This window comes from Enoplosus armatus, chromosome 5 (assembly GCF_043641665.1).
Source record: "Enoplosus armatus isolate fEnoArm2 chromosome 5, fEnoArm2.hap1, whole genome shotgun sequence".
Classification (NCBI taxonomy): domain Eukaryota; kingdom Metazoa; phylum Chordata; class Actinopteri; order Centrarchiformes; family Enoplosidae; genus Enoplosus; species Enoplosus armatus.
Window position 1 is genome coordinate 26,047,867 of NC_092184.1, and position 25,738 is coordinate 26,073,604.

Genomic DNA, 25,738 nt, shown 5'->3' on the forward strand with positions numbered 1-25,738 from the left:
ATGGTCAAAGTAGCAGTACTCCATGTTGAAATTACTCCACCACAAATAAAAGTCCTGCATTCAAAATCTTACTTAAGTAGAAGTACAGACACATTAGCACTGATCTTATTTAGGCTTTGGTTATACAGACAATGTTAGCGGCATCAATCGTTGTTGGTTTTGGTCTTCTCATGTGACTAATTCAGTTCAGTTTGTCAAAAATGTTCCCTCTGACAGCTGCCAGGTGTTTGCTTCCCCTAAAGATGTTCGCATGAAGGCACACATTTATTCACTTCCTATTTTTCTGAACTGTGGCAGAGTGAAGCTTTAACTGCAGCTCAGTGCAGCAGCAGTAGCTTTCTGGTAAGTTTCTCAAATCTTTCCTCCAACTTGGACTAAAGTCTCGTAGTGTCACAGGAATAACAGCAGCCAGACAGGCTGGACTTCATTAATGTGATGATGTTTTAGTGCTGTCAGGGAGGGAGAATACTCGCTTTATTTAATTTCCCTTGAGAGATCCATGTTTTTATGTGTTGCTTAGTTTTACTTTGCTTCATTTCAAAACATGTTTATCATTTGAAATATCAATGTGCTTTCTTGTTTCACCCTTACTCATTTGTTTTTTTCCTTTTTTTATCGCATTATGTGAAGGAGACACACAACTACACACTGACTTTATATAAAAGACACACAACTACACACTGACTTTATATAAAAGACACACAACTACACACTGACTTTATATAAAAGACACACAACTACACACTGACTTTATATTAGAGACACACAACTACACACTGACTATAGAAGACACACAACTACACACTGACTTTATATAAAAGACACAACTACACACTGAATTTATATAAGAGACACACAACTACACACTGACTTTATATAAGAGACACACAACTACACACTGACTTTATATTAGAGACACACAACTACACACTGACTATAGAAGACACACAACTACACACTGACTTTATATAAAAGACACAACTACACACTGAATTTATATAAGAGACACACAACTACAAACTGACTTTATATAAAAGACACACAACTACACACTGACTTTATATAAAAGACACAACTACAAACTGACTTTATATAAGAGACACACAACTACACACTGACTTTATATTAGAGACACACAACTACATACTGACTATATAAGACACACAACTACACACCGACTTTATATAAGAGACACACAACTACACACTGACTATATAAGACACACAACTACACACCGACTTTATATAAGACACACAACTACACACTGACTTTATATAAAAGACACACAACTACACACTGACTTTATATAAAAGACACACAACTACACACTGACTTTATATAAGAGACACAACTACACACTGACTTTATATAAGACACACAACTACACACTGACTTTATATAAAAGACACACAACTACACACTGACTTTATATAAAAGACACACAACTACACACTGACTTTATATAAAAGACACACAACTACACACTGACTTTATATAAAAGACACACAACTACACACTGACTTTATATAAGACACACAACTACACACTGACTTTATATAAGACACACAACTACACACTGACTTTATATAAAAGACACACAACTACACACTGACTTTATATAAGACACACAACTACACACTGACTTTATATAAAAGACACACAACTACACACTGACTTTATATAAAAGACACACAACTACACACTGACTTTATATAAGACACACAACTACACACTGACTTTATATAAAAGACACACAACTACACACTGACTTTATATAAGAGACACAACTACACACTGACTTTATATAAGACACACAACTACACACTGACTTTATATAAAAGACACACAACTACACACTGACTTTATATAAAAGACACACAACTACACACTGACTTTATATAAAAGACACACAACTACACACTGACTTTATATAAAAGACACACAACTACACACTGACTTTATATAAGACACACAACTACACACTGACTTTATATAAGACACACAACTACACACTGACTTTATATAAAAGACACACAACTACACACTGACTTTATATAAAAGACACACAACTACACACTGACTTTATATAAGAGACACAACTACACACTGACTTTATATAAAAGACACACAACTACACACTGACTTTATATAAAAGACACACAACTACACACTGACTATATAAGACACACAACTACACACCGACTTTATATAAAAGACACACAATTACACACTGACTTTATATAAGACACACAACTACACACTGACTTTATATAAAAGACACACAACTACACACTGACTTTATATAAGAGACACACAACTACACACTGACTTTATATAAAAGACACACAACTACACACTGACTATATAAGACACACAACTACACACTGACTTTATATAAAAAGACAGACTACTACACACTGACTTTATATAAAAGACACACAACTACACACTGACTTTATATAAGACACACAACTACACACTGACTATATAAGACACACAACTACACACTGACTTTATATAAGACACACAACTACACACTGACTTTATATAAAAGACACACAACTACACACTGACTTTATATAAGAGACACACAACTGTCTACACTGACTATATAAGACACACAACTACACACTGACTTTATATAAAAGACACAACTACACACTGACTTTATATAAAAGACACACAACTACACACTGACTATAGAAGACACACAACTACACACTGACTTTATATAAAAGACACAACTACACACTGAATTTATATAAGAGACACACAACTACACACTGACTTTATATAAGAGACACACAACTACACACTGACTTTATATTAGAGACACACAACTACACACTGACTATAGAAGACACACAACTACACACTGACTTTATATAAAAGACACAACTACACACTGAATTTATATAAGAGACACACAACTACAAACTGACTTTATATAAAAGACACACAACTACACACTGACTTTATATAAAAGACACAACTACAAACTGACTTTATATAAGAGACACACAACTACACACTGACTTTATATTAGAGACACACAACTACATACTGACTATATAAGACACACAACTACACACCGACTTTATATAAGAGACACACAACTACACACTGACTATATAAGACACACAACTACACACCGACTTTATATAAGACACACAACTACACACTGACTTTATATAAAAGACACACAACTACACACTGACTTTATATAAGACACACAACTACACACTGACTTTATATAAAAGACACACAACTACACACTGACTATATAAGACACACAACTACACACTGACTTTATATAAAAAGACAGACTACTACACACTGACTTTATATAAAAGACATACAACTACACACTGACTTTATATAAGACACACAACTACACACTGACTATATAAGACACACAACTACACACTGACTTTATATAAGACACACAACTACATACTGACTTTATATAAGAGACACACAACTACACACTGACTATAGAAGACACACAACTACACACTGACTATAGAAGACACACAACTACACACTGACTTTATATAAAAAGACAGACTACTACACACTGACTTTATATAAGAGACACACAACTACACACTGACTTTATATAAGACACACAACTACATACTGACTTTATATAAGAGACACACAACTACACACTGACTATAGAAGACACACAACTACACACTGACTATATGAGACACAACTACACACTGACTTTATATAAGAGACACAACTACACACTGACTTTATATAAGAGACACAACTACACACTGACTTTATAGAAGACACACAACTACACACTGACTTTATATAAGAGACACACAACTACACACTGACTTTATAGAACTACACACTGACTTTATATAAGAGACACACAACTACACACTGACTTTATATAAGAGACACACAACTACACACTGACTTTATATAAAAGACACAACTACACACTGACTTTATATAAGAGACACACAACTACAGACTGACTTTATATAAGACACACAACTACACACTGACTTTATATAAGACACACAACTACACACTGACTATATAAGACACACAACTACACACTGACTTTATATAAGAGACATAACTACACACTGACTTTGTATAAGACACACAACTACACACTGACTTTGTACATTTTGAATAAATGTTACTTGTCTGTCATGTGTTATATATATATATATATATATATATATATATATATATATTATTGTTTAATTGATCCCTGTTTGGTGTTTGATCAGTGCACTTCGGATCATAGAGACAGAGGAGATGTGGTGCTCGATGCTGCCCCTGCTGGTCTGTCTGAGTCCTGTAGTTCTGTTCCTGCTGCAGCTGCCTGGATACACCACAACACAGGAAGGACACGGAGAGGACTACAAATATGGCCACCAAGGCTCTGAGCTGCGCAACAAAAAGCCTTTCTGCTCCTGGAAATGTCTCATATTCACTCTGCAGTGGCCCGGAGGGTTCTGTCTGGTGAGCTTCATCATCATCATCAATACTAATCATTAAGTCAGACATGAGAAGAAGAGATTCATTCAGATATTCATTCATTCTGGAGTGAAAGAGATGACAGTTTAAAGGTCCTACAAGGTGTTTAAGCTGCTGTTAAAATGGCTGACAAGAGGGAGGCAGGAAGGAAAGGATGCAGGACAGAAATGAGGAGGTAGGTTAGGAAAGGAGGAGGGAGTAAAGGACAGGGGTAGATAGTGGAGGAAAGGAGGGGGTAAGGAAATGGGAGGTGGGGAAGTAAGTATACTGATGTTCTCCTGCTCTGAGAAGGAAGAGGGAGTTTCCTTTAGTCCTCCTGGTGCTGTTGTGATCAGAAGCCGCAGATTAAACGGAGTTTTCTGATTCCTGCAGATTTTCAGTAACACAGCAGAGTCACAGTCGGACTCAAGTTCCTCAGTAGTAACACAGATGGCAGTGAGTGTGTTCATCTTAATAATAATAGTAATTTATTAATAATAAATACATAAAACATTTAAGAAAAAAGAAGAAAAGAAAATAAATTAAAACACAGCTGGATTTAGATTTGAAGAAAGAAGCAAGGAAGGACAAGAGGAGGTAGGAAAGGAAGAATGGAAAAGAGAAGATGCTGAATTTGATTCCTTTACGACGGCAGATTATGTCACTTCACAGGTTCGTCAACATCCTGTCTGTCTCTCTGTCTGTCTGTCTCTCTGTCTGTCTCCCCTGCAGTCTTTGAACAAAGAGACCCTCTGCAGGATTCCTCAGAGCGTCAACAACTGGACCATACATGGTCTGTGGTAAATATCCCACGCAGCCATCACGTGTTCACGTCTTCTCTCAGAGTCGACGTGATTCACATTCTGCTGGAAAGAAGCTAGAATTCAACATTAATCAAAGATGAAGCAGTAAAGAACAGCGCTCATCATAAAGTATCATGTCTCTGTCAGTGAAACTGTGACGTGTAGTTCTGTTAATAATAATAATAATAATAACAATAATAATGCAGCCATTCACATGTTTAAATAATAAATAAAGTTCATGATTTGGACTCAGGAGCTCTGAGACCTCCAGCAAATCCTCTGCTGGCTGAACACACTGAGATGAAGTTTCTTACAGAGCGATGAATGAGATGAGCTGAACCAAAGCCCGTCTGAAATGTTTTCCTGGAAGATGTCGACTGAATAGTTGTCATCCGTTCAAATCAAACAGCGTGGACAGATCGAGTGGCCGCTGACCTCCCCGCTGATCAGAAACACTCCCTTACAGAGTTTAACGGTTGCACTCGGTTCATCGTCACAGCCTGTGTTTCTGCCTGCAGGCCTCTTCGGGCGCAGAATTGCTGCAAATGCTGGCCGATGTTCCGCTCAGACGTCCAGGTGAGTCCCAGTCAGGATCAGCTCACCTGGTCACCTGACACGTCCTACAGCGGTGGACAGATATGATGTCACTTCTTAAAGCTGATTGGCTGATGCTCCCCGTCTTCCAGGAGCTGGAGGCCGAGCTGACTGAACACTGGCCGTCCTTGCTGACAGTAAAGTCCAGCTTCCACTTCTGGTAAATCAGCATCAAAACACTATTAAAAACACATCAGTGAGTTGTTTTCGTTCATCACCACGAACACACACACACACACACACAGTAGTTTATTTGAAACAGTCACCATGGACTCTGGGAACTTGTGATTTGAAGGGTTGGCTGGCTTGTGCAGAGCAGTCGATGCACGGAGAAAGTAACTGCAGCCCTGATGTTAAACATGTTGATGTGTGTTGCTGTATATCAGCATCAACCTGTTCGTCTGTGTGTAACAGGAGAGAGGAGTGGCAGAAACATGGTGTGTGTGCAGCGTGTGTTGAAGGTCTGAACTCTCCACTGAGATACTTCCACATGTGCCTCAAACTACGAGGACAGTTTGATATCCACAGGTTAGTTCACAGCACCGACTGACTGAGGAGGCTTTCACTCACTTTAAGACCACAACAAGTCCTCAGATATATTTCCCTCGTGGGGTTTTTGTTCAAAACATTTGATCGAATGAGACAAAGTTTAATGTCTGTGTTTCCTGCAGATTGCTGGAGGACGCTGGTATCACTCCGTCCTGTGAGCGACAGTACAAGGTAACAACCCACCGTTCAACTGATAAAACACACATTACTGACTCAGTGACGTCCATTATATCATATTCAGCCACGGTTTGGTCACACTGAATAAACAACAGTCAGTTTTATTTCTGATGAATTCAAGTGTTTTTCCTCTTTCCACAGTGATTTAAATACGTTAGAAACAGGTCAAACTCTCGTCATTTAGATTAGAAAGTTTTAGCCACCAAATATTAAACAGTGTATTGTTGCCTTTTGTGAGTCAATCTGAAATGTGCTTTACAGTTTAATATTATTTTTATATTCCATTTAATAATCTTAGGTTGCTTTAAAACATATGAACAGTACACAGATGATGTGTGACTGAAACCTGAAACTTCTCTTCCCTCTCCTGTGGACTGGATTTGCCTCCTGGGCCTCAGGGCCTCCTGCCGTTTGTCATTACATGAGAATATACCTCCTGTGTTTGTGTAGGCTGTGGAGGTTCATCGGGTCCTGGTTCCACATCTGGGCGACAAACACGAGATCCAGTGTGTTACAGACGACAAGGTCAGACCGTCTTCATCGTCGTGTCAAACTGTTGTTTTTACAGCTGAAAGGATTAGTTGATTGACAATCACGTAAATAATATTTAAGGTGTTTATAGTGTAAATATGCAGCTCATCCACTTCTGTTTTATATCAGTGCACTGAGTATCTTTCAATCTTTGAATCATCTGATTGGCCGGCTGGTGTCACAGCCACACAAGTATAACAAATTCACTCTTTCCAATAACTCTACTAACATGATTGAAACCAGATGAAGGCCGTTAACTGAGTTACAAGTCAAAGGGGAAACGTATTAGGTGCAGCTTTGAACACAAGTGCAGGCGTTGGTGTTGGACGTGATCCCAGACTGCACCGTTAACCCCCTCCCTCTGAATACAAGCAGAGGCCCACCGGCCAGAGTGGTAATTTCTTTGGTTTTCAGATTTTTATAGCAAAGTCACATAAAGGCCTCAGTTTGCTTCAAACACACTGCAGTCTGTATGATGTGTAGGTAGGCTGTAGACCTTAGAACTAGCTCGGCCCCCGCCCCCGCCCCACATCAGAGTGCTGCGATGGTTCAGTGCGTCAGCTGTCAAAACAGACTGAAGATCCACTGACTCTGTGGAGCTGCTTCCTCCTGATCGCACGCTGACATCCAACCGCAGCCGAGTACAAACAAAGAGGCTGTGAGCTTCTGGAGCCTAACTGTCCTCTGGGACCCCCGTCATGTCTCTACTGGCACCCAAAAACGCTTCGTGTCATTATTATTGATTTATTTCACTATCCAATATTATTTTCTGCCAATGAAAATCTTCAGTGGTTCCCAACCTTTTTCTTAAGAAACCCCTGTTTTACCATTGTATAAACACTGAACACCCCCACCGCCCCCCACCCACCCACATACAATTACAAAAAAGGGGAAAGAAAACAGCATCTTTTGAAATATCTTCATGTATGTCGTTATATTCGTGATTAAAAAACAATAATAAACACCTGCAGGAAGTAAAAGTCTGAACAGACTGAATTTCCTGTGAATATTAAAACGTATCAGAAGATATTTCCTTACATTTTTAGGAACACAACTCTATGTCTGTATTGTGATTTTCTTTTAATTTCACTATCATACATGTTTTAATGGTATATATACACATATACACCCCGTATGTACTGTATATGTATATACAGTGCTGTGAAAAAGTATTTGCTCCCTTCCTGATTTCTTATATTTTTGCATATTTGTCACACTTAAATGTTTCAGATCATCAAACTAATGTTAATATTAGACAGAGATAACCAGAGTAAATACAAAATGCAGTTTTTAAATGATGATTTCATTTTATTAAGGGAAAAAAGCTATCCAAACCTACCTGGCCCTACGTGAAAAAGTAATTGCCCCCCTTGTTAAATCATGAATTAACTGTGATTAACCATATTTGGTTGGAAAGCTGAGTTCAATTTCACCAGCGACACCCGGGCCTGATTACTGCCAGACCTGTTGAATCAAGAAATCACCTAAATAGAACCTGTCTGACAAAATGAAGCAGGCTGAAAGATCTCAAAAAGCAAAACATCATGCCGAGGTCTAAAGAAGTTCAAGAACAGATGAGAAACAAAGTCACTGACATCTATCAGTCTGGAAAGGGTTACAAAGCCATTTCTAAGGCTTTGGGACTCCAGCGAACCACGGTGAGAGCCATTATCCACAAATGGAGAAAACTTGGAACAGTGGTGAACCTTCCCAGGGGGGGCCGGCCTACCAAAATTACTCCAAGAGCCAAGAACCAAGAACAACATCTAAAGAACTGCAGGCCTCACTGGCCTCAGTTAAGGTCAGGGTCCATGATTCAACGATAAGAAAGAGACTGGGCGTCCATGGGAGAGTTCCAAGGTGAAAACCACTGCTGACCAAAAAGAAGTCTCGTCTCACATTTGCCAAAAAACATCTTGATGATCCGGAAGACTTTTGGGAAAATATTCTGTGGACTGACGAGACAAAAGTTGAACTTTTTGGAAGGTGTGCGTCCCGTTACATCTGGTGTAAAACTAACACAATATTTCATAAAAAGAACATCATACCAACAGTCAAACATGGTGGTGGTGGTGTGACGGTCTGGGGCTGCTTTGCTGCTTCAGGACCTGATGGAACCATGAATTCTGCTCTCTACCAGAAAATTTTTAACCCAAAAAGTAGACTGTCTGGCCATCAGTTAGAGACCTCAAGCTCAAGCGCACTTTATGCAGCAGGACAATGATCCAAAACACACCAGCAAGTCCACCTCTGAATGGCTTAAAAAAACCAAAATGAAGGTTTTGGAGTGGCCTAGTCAAAGTCAGGACTTAAATCCAATTGAGATGCTGTGGCATGACTTTAAACAGGCCGTTCATGCTCAAAAACCCTCCAATGTGGCTGAATTAAAACAATTCTGCACAGAAGAGTGGGCCAGAATTCCTCCACAGTGATGTAAATGACTCAATTGCCAGTTATACAGTGCATCCGGAAAGTATTCACAGCGCTTCACTTTTTCCACATTTTGTTATGTTGCAGCCTTATACCAAAATGGATTAAATTCATTTTTTTACTCAAAATTCTACACACAACACCCCATAATGACAACGTGAAAAAAGTTTGAGATTTTTGCAAATTTATTAAAAATAAAAAACCTGAGAAATCACATGTACATAAGTAGTAGTAGTAGTTTGCTCAATACTTTGTTGATGCACCTTTGGCAGCAATTACAGCCTCAAGTCTTTTTGAATATGATGCCACAAGCTTGGCACACCTATCTTTGGGCAGTTTCACCCATTCCTCTTTGCAGCACCTCTCAAGCTCCATCAGGTTGGATGGGAAGCGTCGGTGCACAGCCATTTTCAGATCTCTCCAGAGATGTTCAATCGGATTCAAGTCTGGGCTCTGGCTGGGCCACTCAAGGACATTCACAGAGTTGTCCTGAAGCCACTCCTTTGATATCTTGGCTGTGTGCTTAGGGTCGTTGTCCTGCTGAAAGATAAACCGTCGCCCCAGTCTGAGGTCAAGAGCGCTCTGGAGCAGGTTTTCATCCAGGATGTCTCTGTACTTTGCTGCATTCATCTTTCCCTCTATCCTGACTAGTCTCCCAGTTCCTGCCGCTGAAAAACATCCCCACAGCATGATGCTGCCACCACCATGCTTCACTGTAGGGATGGTATTGGCCTGGTGATGAGCGGTGCCTGGTTTCCTCCAAACGTGACGCCTGGCATTCACACCAAAGAGTTCAATCTTTGTCTCATAAGACCAGAGAATTTTGTTTCTCATGGTCTGAGAGTCCTTCAGGTGCCTTTTGGCAAACTCCAGGCGGGCTGCTATGTGCCTTTTACTAAGGAGTGGCTTCCGTCTGGCCACTCTACCATACAGGCCTGATTGGTGGATTGCTGCAGAGATGGTTGTCCTTCTGGAAGGTTCTCCTCTCTCCACAGAGGAACTCTGGAGCTCTGACAGAGTGACCATCGGGTTCTTGGTCACCTCCCTGACTAAGGCCCTTCTCCCCCGATTACTCAGTTTAGATGGCCGGCCAGCTCTAGGAAGAGTCCTGGTGGTTCCGAACTTCTTCCACTTACGGATGATGGAGGCCACTGTGCTCATTGGGACCTTCAAAGCAGCAGAAATTTTTCTGTAACCTTCCCCAGATTTGTGCCTCGAGACAATCCTGTCTCGGAGGTCTACAGACAATTCCTTTGACTTCATGCTTGGTTTGTGCTCTGACATGCACTGTCAACTGTGGGACCTTATATAGACAGGTGTGTGCCTTTCCAAATCATGTCCAATCAACTGAATTTACCACAGGTGGACTCCAATTAAGCTGCAGAAACATCTCAAGGATGATCAGTGGAAACAGGATGCACCTGAGCTCAATTTTGAGCTTCATGGCAAAGGCTGTGAATACTTATGTACATGTGATTTCTTAGTTTTTAATTTTTAATAAATTTGCAAAAATTTCAAAAAAACTTTTTTCACATTGTCATTATGGGGTGTTGTGTGTAGAATTTTGAGGAAAAAAATTAATTTAATCCATTTTGGAATAAGGGTGTAACATAACAAAATGTGGAAAAAGTGAAGCGCCGTGAATACTTTCCGGATGCACTGTAGCAAACGCTTGATTGCAGTTGTTGCCACCAAGGGTGGCACAACCAGTTATTAGGTCTAGGGGGCAATTACTTTTTCACATAGGGCCAGGTAGGTTTGGATAGCTTTTTTCCCTTAATAAAATGATATCATTTAAAAACTGCATTTTGTATTTACTCTGGTTATCTCTGTCTAATATTAACATTTGTCTGATGATCTGAAACATTTAAGCGTAACAAATATGCAAAAAAATAAGAAATCAGGAAGGGGGCAAATACTTTTTCACAGCACTGTATACACACACACACAGTGTTTTGTTTTGAACCTATGATTGGGCAGAAAGAGAAGGATTTAAAACAGAATCCCTCTCAGTCGTCACTTCTGGCTTTGCATGTTGTTTACAAACAAGTAAGAGACACTCTTAGACACTCGCGCTCGTTGTCCGTGACGACGCCAGCTGTGATCATTTTAACTTCGTAGCATAAAAAAAATAGTGCTGCTGACAGATCACATTATAAGGAGAAACAACACAAACCGATCGCGTCAGTGTCGTCATGGAAACCCGTTTCTATTCTCACAACTACACTCATCTGTTTGCATAACAGGACAGAGAGGTGTGGATTCAGGTGAAGATCCGTCTGTCACGCAACATAACTCTCGGCTGTGAACACCACGAGGCTGCTGACGGGGGCTCAGGATGGAACCCCTCCCCTGGGCATCCCTGCCCTCCTCAGGTCCCTTTCTACTACTTCCCCATAGACCACCAGCAGCCGCGGCGGCCGTGCGGCTAACTGAACCAGGACCGCCTGGAAAACCTCAACAGCGGCTGGCTTTTTCTGGTATCAGTGGATCAGTGTAGACTCTGTGTTATTAGAGTAACAGCTGTTGCTGCAGGCTAAATACAGTCAAATGGTCGCACGGAGGAAACAGAATGCCAATGACGACTTAAAACCTCTGATTTATCCAAAGTGGACCTGAACATCTCCACAAATAAATGAATTCATACAAGTCAAATGTGTTTCTTCAGAACTGATTTGCTCTGCCTCGTTCTGGTCTCTCCTGGTGAGTCACATGTTGTACCCCCACTGGTCACAGATCCACCAGATAGAACAGATCAACTGGTTCACAGTTTATTGACATGTTACAAGGTTTTCAACCCCCCTCCACCCAGAAAAGCAAAAGTACTGACAGAACATTCAGAAAGCACTAAAAACAGATTCAGACCACTACTGAGAATACAAGCTAACGAAGAAATTTAAAAAAAGAATCTAACGGGCCGAGGAGAGAGAGAGACCTGCTGGGCTGAAGAAAGACACAGAGAGAGGGAGAGGAATGTTTGTATGTCACACTGGAAGAACACGAGTCCTCCGAGGCCTGAGACGCAAAAAGGTCTGGGATCTGCTCAGTGTGTGTGTGTGTGTGTGTGTGTGTGTGTGTGTGTGTGTGTGTGTGTGTGTGTGTGTGTCTGTCTGTCTCTGTGCTGTGTTTGAGTTTCTGTCCACACGTTTCTCTCCGTCGGTCCGTCTCTCAGTGCTCGAGGCGTCCCAGGAACCTCAGGTTGAGGATCTTCAGCTGGTCGTCCAGCTCCATGCGGACGATGCCGTCGTCTCCGTCGATGCTCAGCAGGATCCCCGTGGCCTCGCGGTCTTCTCCCAGAATCACCTTCACCTGGAGGCGTGGGAACTCAACATTAACAGCTGTACAACAGCGCAGTTTATATTCTAGATGATCAAATCAGCCTTGTGGGTTCAAAATAACAATATAATAATAATAATAATAATAATAATAATTCATTGTCAATTATCAAAATGTTATTCTTAGAAGTTAAATTATTACTCCAAAATGCCTGCAAGTGTTTTAAATGTTTTAGCTTCTCTGATCTATTAAAATATATATATACATATATATATACACTACATGGCCAAAAGTATGTGGACATCCAGCCATTAATGATAGTTGCACGTGTGATTCGGTGCTTGTGAGGTCTGAAGATTTAAAGTTATCCAGTAATTCACCAGAAAAAAGCAAATCGGAAAAAGTACACCTGATTTTGTGAGACAGAAATATGTTTTTCTTGTATTCCTATTGTGTTCGTGTTGCTCATCCCCCAGTCTGAGAGCCCTGTACGCTGTCACTAAGAGACTGTAAGACTGATTCTTCAACCACACAACGTCAGTCAAGTAAGAAAACATCAGTGTAAAACATGAGGAACACTAAGAAAGTAAGACTGGTTCATGTATGTTTGAATGAAGAAGAGCACAGCGGTGGTTGTCACAGCAACAGTTACCTTGTTGTTCTTGGTGGGAGTGATGGGCTCCAGGTGATCGCTGCTGATACTGACCACCTTCTCCGACTCCTGCATGAACACTGAACACATCCCTCCCTGCAGAAACACACAACTCAACGTCTTTAACTGCTGCCGCTCAAAAACACGACCAACTGCAGCAACAAGTACGATCAAACACCAGAGCACGAGGACACGGACAGAAACACTTCACTGGGTTTGCTGCTTCTCTTACACGACAGATGAATCTCTTCGGGCTTTGTCGGTCGAGCGAGCTGAAGACAGCGCGGACATTTTATAGGCAATCGATTAATCAATAATAAAAATAACATCATTACAACCTCTTCCAGGTGAGGATGTGAGTGATCCTGAGGACTAAGCTTGAAGACGTGCGGGACACGTGGGATTTATCTTGTGTTTTAATTTAAAACAACTTCAAGGATGAGGACGGAGCGCTAGCTGCTAGGCTAACTAACAGCAGCTACAGTCAGTTTTCCGTCGAGCAGGAAACTCAGAGCAGCCGGAGGACATCACAGCAGCCGGGGGACATCACAGCAGCCGGGGGACATGATCTCAAACCTCAGTTGTCTTACATCTCTGCCTCCTCCCTGAGCAGAACACTGACGGTCTGATCATTGACATGATGGATGTTGCTGCCAGCGGAGGCGACAGGACCAGGTCTCTAAATGTTTGAAGACTGGTTTGATGCTGTGGTAGACCTTATGTGAATCATGTGAGTGTGTTTGTTACCGTGACGCTCCTGATGACCCCGGTCTGTCCCATCAGGTCCATGAAGGAGTCCTTCACCCGGACCAGGATGTCGGTGGTCACCCAGTCGCTGCTGCCCTGCTCGATGTTGGAGCCCGGGGTGTGAGGGTTGTAACCTCCAGGAGAGGGCGCACCGGGCGTCATGGGACTGTAGCCCACCGGACTGGGACTAGGACTGGCCTGTGGAAGCAACAAGGAAATGAATTCAGAAGCTAAAGGAAGTGGAGATGATTAGAAGAGTTATAAATCATGTGATGAAGTACTGAAGATATCAAATTCCCAGGAAGATCCAAAAATCTGTTTATTTTATCTATAAACAAATATATGTGTCTCTACATATATCTATATTCACACCACCTCTACAGTGAGACAGTGAGTCCAGCTGTGTTTCTGACCACAGCCACTAGGGGCGCCACAGTCAGAACTGTTTACATCCCACACTTAGCCGCTTTAATAACTCTAATCTGAATTAGGGTTAGATATTGATTGAAATATTCAATTCTGGTAATTCTGGTCTGTACTCAGGAAGTAGTCCCTTCCACACATTACAGTTTTGAAAATGTTTCATCTGTTGGGCTCTAGTCAATGTGGCACCTGGCCGATGTTTTTGGGAAACCCCAAATGTATCTTTATAAAGAAGAAAGAAATGTGCAAGAAGTTACTGAACACGGTCGTCATTTTCAAAACCATTTACTCTGAGATGATTCTGACTACATGAAGCCAAATTCATACTTTGCTGGCAGCCCAAAACTTGTGACTGTGCCAACTGAGCATGCTCCAGATAACAAACGGATGCTTGTTTTGAAGAGAGCTGGTTCGAGGAGACCCGCAGGTAGCCACATTTATATAATACGTCTTCGAAAGAATACAACGGCTAAATGGTGTTTGACTTGAGAGATGTCGCGCAAACACTTTCTTTCCTGACGCACATGATTCTGGTTCTTGTTTTTAATGCGGCTGGTTAACAACGTCATGGTGCTCTACCACCACCGGCTGGAGTCGAGTGTGGATCGGGAAATAAGCATGCAGTACGAATGAAACGGCGTGCTGGGACGGCATGTCACAACCGTCTCCTACCTGATAGGCCATGGGGGAGGGTGTCGGATGGTAGCTGGCCGGAGAGTGTGTGTTCTGGTAGCCGACTGGTGAGGGCGCCACCTGGTGGTAGCTCTGAGGACTGGGACTGGGTTGGTAGGAGCCCTGAGGGGACGGGGCAGCGTAGGGAGAATACTGCTCTGTGTTGTACCTACACACACACACACACACACACACACACACACACACACACACACACACACACACACACACACACACACACACACACACACACACACACACAGCTTAATAAAGTTCACAATCATTTGTCTGAACAAAAGGAAACATTTCCTGTTTGGACTTAAAGGAGGTTAAAGGTCATTCCAAAAGTCCATCCACCTTTTTATAACCGGGATCCAAACTGTACGGCTGTAAAACTGAGACAGAGGACAACAGAACGTTACTCACATAGCAGGCGTGCCAGGTGTCTGAGGGTTGTACTGAGGGTTGACCTGTGGAGAGGGGACTTCTGGGTAACCTGGGGTCTGGGGGTTGGGGGTCCCCCCGTAGCCCTGAGGGGACGGTGAGGGCTCGTCGTCGTAGCCGAAGTCGTACTCCTCTTCATTCCTGGAGAGAGTAAAAAATAATAATATTGAATAAAAATAACAAGATACACACTTATTTAAAATGAACACACTGAACTCTGTGTGTGTGTGTGTGTGTGTGTGTGTGTGTGTGTGTGTGTGTGTGTGTGTGTGTGTGTGTGTGTGTGTTACCTGGAAGGTGTGTTGGGGTTGCTGGGGTCCCAGGCTCCGCTCTGACCCGGCGTCCTGCTCCCATCATGCAGTGGGGTCTGAGAGCCGTAGTGAGGCGTACGGCTTCCTGTTAGAGGAAGAAAGACAGACAGATGAGAAACACACAACCACACGGGATTGTGGGTAATATTTAACTTTGAACTGTGTGTGTTTTCTACATGTTACAGCAGCTTAAGTGATTAGAGGATGAATCAATGAATTGATCATTTGAGGACTTGCTGCTTTTCGTTGTGTTACATCATTATAAAACTTTATCTATAAACTTTATTCCACAGGGCTCCATACTCGCTCAACTCCCATCTTTAATGTACATGCTCCCACCTAGTTATAACAACGAGGACAACACAGCTGTATTCATGTCCAGCGCCTGGCGACTATTTGATAGTATATCATGTATGAAAGGCGCTGCATAGAGCTGCAACTAACGATTCTTTCCATTATGGATTAACCTGCAGATTATGTTCTTGATTAATCACTTAATCCTTTTCATCAATAAAATGTTTAGAATAATAATTTCCCAAAGCCCAACATGACTCATCGGTCCAAAACTTGAAAATATTGAGTTTCCCCTATCTTGCGTTAGATTGTCATGACAGTGGGGGGGGCCGTCAGATCTCTGTCCTGACATGTTTGCAGTTCGTCCCAAATCAAACCCACAAAAGAAAAATGACTAGAAGCGTACGCAGAGAAAGGAAACCTGTCCGATACATCAGGTCCAGCCTGACAGCGTCTTACCGTCATGCAGCGGCGTCTGAGACCCGTACATCGGCGTCCTGGAGCCGGTACCGTACATGGGAGTCTGGGAGCCGTACATGGGAGTACGTCCGTGGGTGGAGGTCATTCCACTGTGTCTCTTAGCTCCCCTGGAGGGAAGGAGGAGGGTGAGGGTGGAGGCTTAATGTAAGGTTAGAAACTAAACTCTCATCATATGTTACGATACGGATCATTAGTGTATGAAATCTGGAGGTTTGATCATTCTTTCTGAAATATCCTCCTGCTGCTGTAACAGCAACAGAAGCAGAAACGACGATGTGTTGGAGTACATACATGGTGGTTAAGCGCTGTCTGTCTACGGAGATGGTCTGACAGGTGGAGTGCAGCTCTACTCTGGCTGTAGACTCTGTTGCGTCCTTCACCACCCCAATGTAACCTGGGAAATGTAGGCAAATTAATCAGTACCATGAATGATCAACAAAGTCATAAGTGAGAACACATTCACAGACCAGATCCTGTAAAGAGACCTCAGACTGAGCTTTAGGTTTCCACATGAACCCCGATTCTGTCGACAGAACTTCATCACAGTCACATGACCTTTACCTTTGTAAGGACCCTGGGAGATGCGGACCGTCTGACCAATCAGCTCGTTGTCTCTTCGTCCTCTGCCCCGCCCCATTCCTCCTCCTCCTCCACCTCCTCCTCCTCCTCCTCCTCCTCCTCCTCTCTGAGGAGCACCTGCAGGACAACACAAACACCTGCATCAGGCATCGTCTACAGCAGGGGTATTCAACGAAAGTTCGAAGAGGTCCAGTTAGAGAAAATGTCCTCAAGCAAAGGTCCGGAACGTCCTAATGTCTAACTGACTGTGATTGAGTGTGATATATATTGAAGTGGCCTCGTAGTTGTATCAACGTCTGCATGTGATCAACACCTGACTGTCAAATCAAACATTTTGACCATATTTATTGTCACTTAACTTTGAACTCTACAGATATATATATATATATATATATATATATATAATACTGTAGATGTGTATAATGTCTTTCTCTCATTAACTAAAAGAATTAGGCTGAATTGAAAAATAAAATAGAGAAAATAAATAGAATAGCTTCTGAAAAATTGTGCATCTTAAAATAAAGTGTTTAATTTTAGAAAAATAAAACAAAGTGTAGCAGCAGCTGGAGTTTCCCTTTTTCTTTGTTAACTGTTTCACATGTTGACTCAACAGTCTCTCTCCCTGTATCATTAACTGGTCTTATCATCGGTCACTCGCCTCTCTCCTCTCTCGTCTGTCTGGATTCAGAGTCAGTGTTTAGCGCCTGGAATGCACAGATTTGATTGGCTGAGTAGCGTCACGTGGGCTGGCTTAACTCGTATGCAACTGGTCTGAGAGTTTCCTGATCCACTGAACCAGTGCTGTACAGACTAGAAAAGCTGCGCCGGTTAAAATAGGAGCGCCCCGTCAAAATTTAAAATCCCTTAATCATTTATTGATTATAGGTCCGGGTCCGTATAGGACGGCGTCTTGGTCCGGACTCGGACCGCGGTCCGCCTGTTAGTGACCTATGGTCTACAGGATGACAGCGTTTGATTTATCTCCCTCAATGTACCTGTTGAGGTGGGTGGGGTTTACCAGCAAGGACAGCACCACAAGACTATTTAAAACATGACTTCATCAACGATCACTCTTTTTTATTGTTTTATTAGAAGTCAGCTCAAGGAAATGATCAATGCGGACTAATGTGTGTTGACTGGCTTCTGTCTTTGGTGCTGAGTATTTGAGCATAAACTGGTGCTGTTAGAAGACGAGTTTGCTCTGAAAAGGTGACACATACCTGCAGACAGTTAAACCTTCACTCACTTACCGCTCACTGGTTTGATGGTCAAATACCTGAGGAAGCTTAACGTCGTTCACAGAGGGAAATAAAAGTCTTTATAAATTCTTAAACTTCTATTTTTTACACTCACAAGCTAAATTGTGTTTCTCTCTGCGTGATAAACATCTCTGGAGGTTCGACACAATGACGTATAATCAGCTAACAGGTGGTACAAACTGTTAAATGTGAATTCTTGCAAACCCCAGTCAGACAACAGGAGCTGTTGAGGCTGTTAATTATAAAACTGCACCAGCTGTTTCTTTCTTTTGCTGTAGGTGGCGCTGGTTGACCAGGAACCTAATTGAATCTGTTGATTCACAACATTTTTCCGGTTGAATAGCTGCTTTTGTGTTGGACAAAAACAAATGAAAACTTTTATTTTTCAACAACATCTGAAATGAAACGTAATGTCATTTGTTTTTCTTTAAAGCTTAAACAGCTCAAACGCAAACAAAAGATGACTAACATCTCGTGTCTCACAGTCATTGTATAGATTCGGAGAGTTGAAAGACTGAGTCCAGTTTCAGAGGGTTCTGCTTCCCTCGTTTTCTACCAAGCACTTACCATCATAAACACACTCCATAGCTTTGACTCACAATAATAGATAAGATATTTGACTGCCAGCTGGCAAAGTGACAGCCTTGCTAATGGGAGATTTGGCAGCGTCCTCCAGCCTCTGATCGACTGAGTTTTGATTGAGAGCGTTTCATTTAGCTGAAACGATGCAGAACAGGAGCTGACAGCTAAGTCAAACTAAGTAACAACATCTGTGCTCCCCCTCGTGCTGATGTGCATGTGGTTTTCCCACACTCACCTCCTCCGCCGTGGTGCATGGGACTGCTGATGCGAGGGCTCATTGGAGCAAATCCTCCCACTGTGAAGTTGGTCACATCTCTGGGCTGAAAGACACAAACAGCGCGGAGATTTACAGAAATAATACACCACAATTGAGAGCTGCAGGCAGCCGGTCAGTGTGTGAGGGATCCAGACAGGTTACAACTTCAGGCTTCATATTTAATGATGTTGCTGGTAGAGACACTAAAAACATTGGGGCCGACATCTGTCTTCTGTCTCTCTTCGAATGAATTTGAATGTGACGTGAAAACCTTTTGGCCAATAGGAGCACACAGTGACGTATCAAGCAGCCAAAGCTGTACTGACCTTGGATCCACCAGCCAACACCAGGTGTCTGGTCTTGCAGACGAACATGCCTCCGTTCTCCACCAACTTCTTACAGTGGAGGAAGGCGAAGCCTCGGAAAAGGTGACGAATCTCCCCTTCACGGCCCTGCGGGAGGAACACACACCAATCAATCAATCTTTTATTAGGATGTGAAGTCTGAACAGATCCAAACAATATAAGAAAGTCCTGAAGCGCTTCGTTTACGTCCTTCAGGGAGATACTCCCGTCATTCACTCTAGACAAGCTTCATCTTCATCCAGGTACCCACAACGTACACAGGCAAGTATGTGAGCAATGACGTCACTGCACATGTTCGTAAAAAGACTGAGAGCCTCAATGTGCATATACACATTCAAACTATGCTCTAACCGTGTGAAGTGTATTTTGGCAGGGTTTCTGTCTGCACTCCTGTCCATGTTTGTCACATGCTGATGAATACTGCAAAACATCAACCGTCCTCACAAATGCTCCTCTATGTAAACAAAGGTCTAAAATAAAACAACTGTCAGCTTTCAGTAAACCACAGAGTAGTTCAGGAAGACAAAGCTGCAGGATCTCATTCACACAGGAAGTACTTGATGCTGATATAAATGTAAAATAAATAAATGTTTAGTTAGAAATGAAACACGACAGACGCTGATGAATGAACTCTTGTCCTTACAGAGTGCGGCCCGTCGATGACCTTGACGATGTCCTTGACGTGGATGTTGTTCTGCTCCGAGTCCAGAGCCACAGCAAAGCGGTTGTCCTTCCTGCGGTTCACCGCCTGGTGCCGCACTGTCATTACCTTCCCGTGCATGTTCAGCACCTGAGAGACACAGGAGTCACTCACTGCACGTCTTTCCTTCTTTTCACTTTGTTTTATTGTTTGAACGTTTATGTCAACTGAACTAAACAAGACATCACTTCATGTTCGTTGTGTGGACGCTGCAGATACGCTCTCGTGTCCGCCCCGGAGAAGACTATTACCTGAAAGGTCTCCCTCTCCAGTCGGACGATGACTCCGACAGTCTGAGGGTCCAGCTGGACCAGCTCGCCCCACTCATGCTGCCCTCCTGCATCGACGCCAGACGCCGTCTCCGAGCAGAGCTGCAGGTCTCTGGGCAACACCTTCAACTGCACACACAAACACAGACTGGAGGTCAAATCAGAGACATGTTTAAACACGTCTCCACCACAGACTCTATATAAAGATGGCCGACGCGTCTCCACCACGGACTGTATATAAAGATGGACAACACGTCTCCACCACAGACTCTATATAAAGATGGCCGACACGTCTCCACCACGGACTGTATATAAAGATGGCCGACGCGTCTCCGCCACAGACTGTATATAAAGATGGCCGACGCGTCTCCACCACAGACTCTATATAAAGATGGACGACGCGTCTCCACCACAGACTGTATATAAAGATGGCCGACGCGTCTCCACCACAGACTCTATATAAAGATGGACAACACGTCTCCACCACAGACTGTATATAAAGATGGCCGACGCGTCTCCACCACAGACTCTATATAAAGATGGCCGACGCGTCTCCGCCACAGACTGTATATAAAGATGGACGACGCGTCTCCACCACAGACTGTATATAATGGGGTGGGGGTTATGACCTACTGCAGTTGGCCAGCAGGAGGCGATCGTTTTGGCTTCACTTTTGGGGAGCTGTCATGTCGTCTATCTTTATATACAGTCTACTGTATATACAGTACAATGTGGTGGATTAAATGTAGGTAATACATAAAATAAGTTTGTTTTTGGCGGAACCAGTCAAGTAAATACCTCAAATCAAGGTAATTCTTAACACTGATGCAAAAAGGCTCTAAACTCCAGCAGGTACCTCGTGCATGGTGAGGTCGGAGAAGAGGATGACGAAGTTCTCTTCCACTCTGACGATGAGGCCCGTGTCACCCTCGTATCGCCCCGCGATCACCTTCACGTGGTCGCCCATCCGGAAATATTTTCTCAACTCATGAGCCGGGAACTCCAGGGGATCCTGCAGGAAAACACACACACAACATACAGGTTTGTTAGTTTTTAGAAACTTTGTTTACTTTGAGGAGTTGTGTGTTGTACCAGGGTTACCTCAGTTTTAAAGGAGGATATTTACTACTTCTAAGGACTGTTTGAAGGTTAAGCCTTGGTTTTAAGGTGAGGATTCGGTTTAGGTTAGGGAAAGCAAGTATAGAAAGACAAATGTGTGTGTGTACCTTCAGGTCTTCGTGTTTGGGCATGATGGTGATCTTGTTGCCGTCCACACTGAGGATTTTTCCCTGCAGGTTGATCAACTCTCCCTCACAAACCTCCACATTGTCACCAGCCTGCAGGTTGTGTTCACGCTCCTTACCTGCACACACACACACACAGACACAGACACACAGACACACAGACACACAGACACACAGACACACACACACAGACACAGACACACACACACACAGACACACACACACACACACACACACACACACACACACACACACAGACACACACAGACACACACAGAACATGTTTTCATGAATTCTACAACTGAAACTAAAACCACAGTTTAAAACCCAAAATCTTTTATTGTAACGTTTTACTCCAATTTCAAGTTTAACTTGAGGGTTTTTATTTCTTTTTTTAATAACAACTGCATTTGTTTTTAGTTATTTAAGGCAATAAAGTCATTTACGCCTCACCCTGACCCGATCATCTTCAGCCTAACTTGAACCTTTAGCTAACCCTTCCACAACACACGCAGACAGTGTACCTGACTCGGTGACCACCTCCAGGTCGATTCCTTCAGGCTGGTCTTCAAACTTCTCCAGCTCTGACAGTGTGGGCTTCACTCCGTCTGTGATCTGTCAGACAGAAACAGAAAACCAGCTGCTGAGGGAATTCTGTACACTAGTTAAAACATGAAATCAAAGTTTGGAGGACTTCACATGAAAACAGCAGTTTGTCAAAGGTGTTGTTGATCCTGATGGAATAAAAGGGGTTCCTCAGGGCCCGACCTGGGGTCCTCTGGGGTTCTGAAGGAGGTTTTTTGAAGCCTCTGTAGTTTCAGAGTAGTGAGGCAGCAGCTAACAGGGAGTTCATTCGTCGTGTGTGTTCTGAAAAGAAAGAGCTCCTCACCACAGCAGACATGGCAAAGCTCTTAAACAGGAATCCTTTGCGGCTGTAACGGTTCCCCTCAAAGATCATGAAGTCTCCATCGTGGCTGACCTCCCCTCCGAGGGACCTGTCAATCAAATCATCAGCCGTCAGTCGCACAGCTACACGTCTCTAACTTGTTACTGCACTGTTTTGATTTTGAAGGTCCAAATGTAACAGAAGGTTTGGAGAGGGGATCCTGTACGTGTGTTTGTGCTCTGATCATCGTGTTGACTCAACAGCCAGAATATCTGATAGCCAACATTTACCAGAAACACATCAAGCAGCAGCTCTTCAGTCACGGTGATCTACGTTGTTTAACTGACAACGTTGTAGACTTAAAGACTTGTCGGGTCTTTCATTGTTCTATTTTGTAGACATTCGAAAAAATGTATATTCCCTTATAGACACTGGTGTGTGTGTGTGTGTGTGTGTGTGTGTGTGTGTGTGTGTGTACCTGATCTTTTCAGCATCAAACAGCCTCTGAGCAGGTCTCTTAAACTTCTTCCTCTTAGCGAACCAGTCTTTCTATAGGACACACACACACAGACAGACAGACAGGCACACACACACACACACACACACACACAGACAGACAGGCACACACACACACACAGACAGACACACACACACAGACAGACAGACAGGCACACACACACACACACACACACACACACACACACAGACAGACAGACAGACAGACAGACAGGCACACACACACACACACACAGACAGACAGACAGACAGACAGACAGACAGACAGACAGACAGGCACACACACACACACACACAGACAGACAGACAGACAGACAGACAGGCAGACCGAGGTCTAAGTAAACCATCAATATGGTGCATCAAGTGGAAGAAGTGTGTTAACGTGCGTTAGTCCTACCAGGCTCATCTTGGCCTTGATACGGTCCAGGTCTATGCGAGGGATCATCTTCAGGGAGATGGTGTTTTGACTCGGCTCCACGTAGTCCACCTGGAGAATGAAGAAAACAACAGAGCTCACTCCATCCGTTCATCTGTTCAGCGTTCTGTGCACACTTTAGTTTCCATGTTTAGTCAGTGGGTACCTGAGCGATGTCGTCCTTGTACAGGCCTCTCTTCAGCCGGACCCAGGACTTGGGCTTCAGGTTGGTGACCTCTTTGACGACCTTGAGGACGTCCGTCATCTCTTTGATGGGAACCATCTGCTGGTTCCAGAGGCCCATCCTCAGGTTGCCGATGCCTTCGATGGCCGACTTGACGTGCGTCTGCTTGTACGACTCCACGTAGATGTAACCTTTAACGTGATCCGGGGCGACCACAGACTTGATCTGCAGGGGCTGTGGGGGGGGGGACATTATCCAATATATTATATGATGACCAGGACAGTATTATATAGTAAATAAATAAAATTAATCTTGTCCGTCTGCAGATGAATGAATCCCTTCAAACGCTATTAAGACAATAAAAGCACATCTGACAAAATGATGTGACGCCTGTGATGAGCTGTAGCTAAGCAGTCCTTCATCATAAAAATCAGCTGACTGACTGATGATGATTATGATGACTCCTAGTTCTTATAACAAGCAGGAGATTTGGGAAACTGTGGCAGCTATAATGTCACCCGGGTGGAAGAACAACTACAGTGTGTCAACAAAATGGCGGCAAAATGAAGATTCTCACGCAGAAACAATATACCTGAGAGTTCAGCCTCACTGGCCAATCAGAGCAGAGCATTCAAATAAGTAATGTGAACAAATAAAGCGCAGCTCTTACTGTGTCGGTGAACTGGTAGGCGATGAACTTCCTCATCAATGCGATGGCCGTCGCCCTCTCCTCTCCGATCTAAAACGACAGGATATGTTGAGGAAGTGTGTGTGACTCTGTACATGTATGATGACGTGTGTGTGTGTGTGTGTGAGTGTGTATTTGAGTTACAGTAACAGAGGACACACACCTTGCACTTGACCGTCCACAGATTGGGATCCCTAATGACGACAAACACAATTTAACATTAAGACAACTTCCTAATCTGCACGTCCTCATTATCTCTGCAGGTGCCTTGATGCTGATTGGTGGATGAGTGTTCACATACTTCACCCCAGGAAGTAGTTGCTGCTGGGTGATGTCATCAGAAAGCTCCTCGGACCCTCCAGAGTAACTGCACACCACAGAAGAAGAATAACAAGACAAGTTTTTGGTCTCTGACAGACTGTTTAATATAAAAACAGGGTAAATTCGAATGAAGGCCTGCTTCTAATATAAACTAATACAGTCCCGGTTCTTATATATATATATATATATATATATATATCTCACTGTATATCATATAGCTCATCACTGTATCTGCTATTATTAGACTTCACAGAGGAGCCAAACATGACATTTTGTGAATAAACGCTTGTTGACAGCTTGGAACCATATTTTCACGAGATGAAGGAACAAAGATACTCACTGCTCGCCTCCTGAGGACTTGGCGTACTTCCTCATATAGTATTCTCCCAGGGCCTCCTCTCTGGAGTCTCTGCAACACACACAAACACACAGATGTGTTTATCTGCAGGAATGTAGTAGGTCCTACTGCCAACAAACAATCCACGGCAGGACTCTGCAGGACCTAACACCACCAGTCAAGCTTTCATCTAAATTTAGTGCAAATTTGATCTGATGAATGCTTGTTTCCATCCACTGCTGCTGCTGCTGGAGCTAATTCTC

General features: G+C 42.9%; 2 protein-coding genes across 2 annotated transcripts in view; one reads left to right on the top strand and one right to left on the bottom strand.

Moving 5' to 3' along the window:
• On the top strand, nt 1–12,230 carry rnaset2l (ribonuclease T2, like). The gene is made up of 10 exons (XM_070906093.1): nt 1–9; nt 298–342; nt 4,354–4,497; nt 5,224–5,291; nt 5,813–5,870; nt 5,981–6,048; nt 6,303–6,416; nt 6,560–6,608; nt 7,065–7,139; nt 11,822–12,230. Exons 1-10 carry the CDS (start codon nt 1–3, stop codon nt 12,005–12,007), a joined length of 816 nt encoding a protein of 271 aa, XP_070762194.1. The 3' UTR covers nt 12,008–12,230.
• The window catches only part of supt5h (SPT5 homolog, DSIF elongation factor subunit), a 19,296-nt gene continuing 5,788 nt past the window's right edge, over nt 12,231–25,738 (bottom strand). The window contains exons 7-30 of the mRNA XM_070905192.1: nt 25,479–25,547; nt 25,119–25,184; nt 24,981–25,011; nt 24,800–24,868; nt 24,112–24,363; nt 23,928–24,017; nt 23,493–23,563; nt 23,018–23,123; nt 22,653–22,743; nt 22,111–22,247; nt 21,741–21,896; nt 20,867–21,013; nt 20,559–20,705; nt 19,877–20,002; nt 19,530–19,614; nt 17,436–17,570; nt 17,166–17,268; nt 16,854–16,981; nt 16,080–16,185; nt 15,772–15,930; nt 15,346–15,514; nt 14,251–14,448; nt 13,504–13,599; nt 12,231–12,884 (exon numbers count right to left, since the gene is read on the bottom strand). Of these exons, the coding sequence (XP_070761293.1) occupies nt 12,744–12,884; nt 13,504–13,599; nt 14,251–14,448; nt 15,346–15,514; nt 15,772–15,930; nt 16,080–16,185; nt 16,854–16,981; nt 17,166–17,268; nt 17,436–17,570; nt 19,530–19,614; nt 19,877–20,002; nt 20,559–20,705; nt 20,867–21,013; nt 21,741–21,896; nt 22,111–22,247; nt 22,653–22,743; nt 23,018–23,123; nt 23,493–23,563; nt 23,928–24,017; nt 24,112–24,363; nt 24,800–24,868; nt 24,981–25,011; nt 25,119–25,184; nt 25,479–25,547 (2,878 nt within the window). The 3' untranslated portion in view covers nt 12,231–12,743. The remainder of the gene's footprint in view (nt 12,885–13,503; nt 13,600–14,250; nt 14,449–15,345; nt 15,515–15,771; nt 15,931–16,079; nt 16,186–16,853; nt 16,982–17,165; nt 17,269–17,435; nt 17,571–19,529; nt 19,615–19,876; nt 20,003–20,558; nt 20,706–20,866; nt 21,014–21,740; nt 21,897–22,110; nt 22,248–22,652; nt 22,744–23,017; nt 23,124–23,492; nt 23,564–23,927; nt 24,018–24,111; nt 24,364–24,799; nt 24,869–24,980; nt 25,012–25,118; nt 25,185–25,478; nt 25,548–25,738) is intronic.

Excerpts from the sequence above, each read along its gene's own strand:
- rnaset2l (XM_070906093.1), top strand. Across the intron at positions 5,292-5,812 it reads TGGACCATACATGGTCTGTG|GCCTCTTCGGGCGCAGAATT; the intron begins GTAAATATCCCA and ends TTCTGCCTGCAG. Across the intron at positions 6,417-6,559 it reads GGACAGTTTGATATCCACAG|ATTGCTGGAGGACGCTGGTA; the intron begins GTTAGTTCACAG and ends TGTTTCCTGCAG.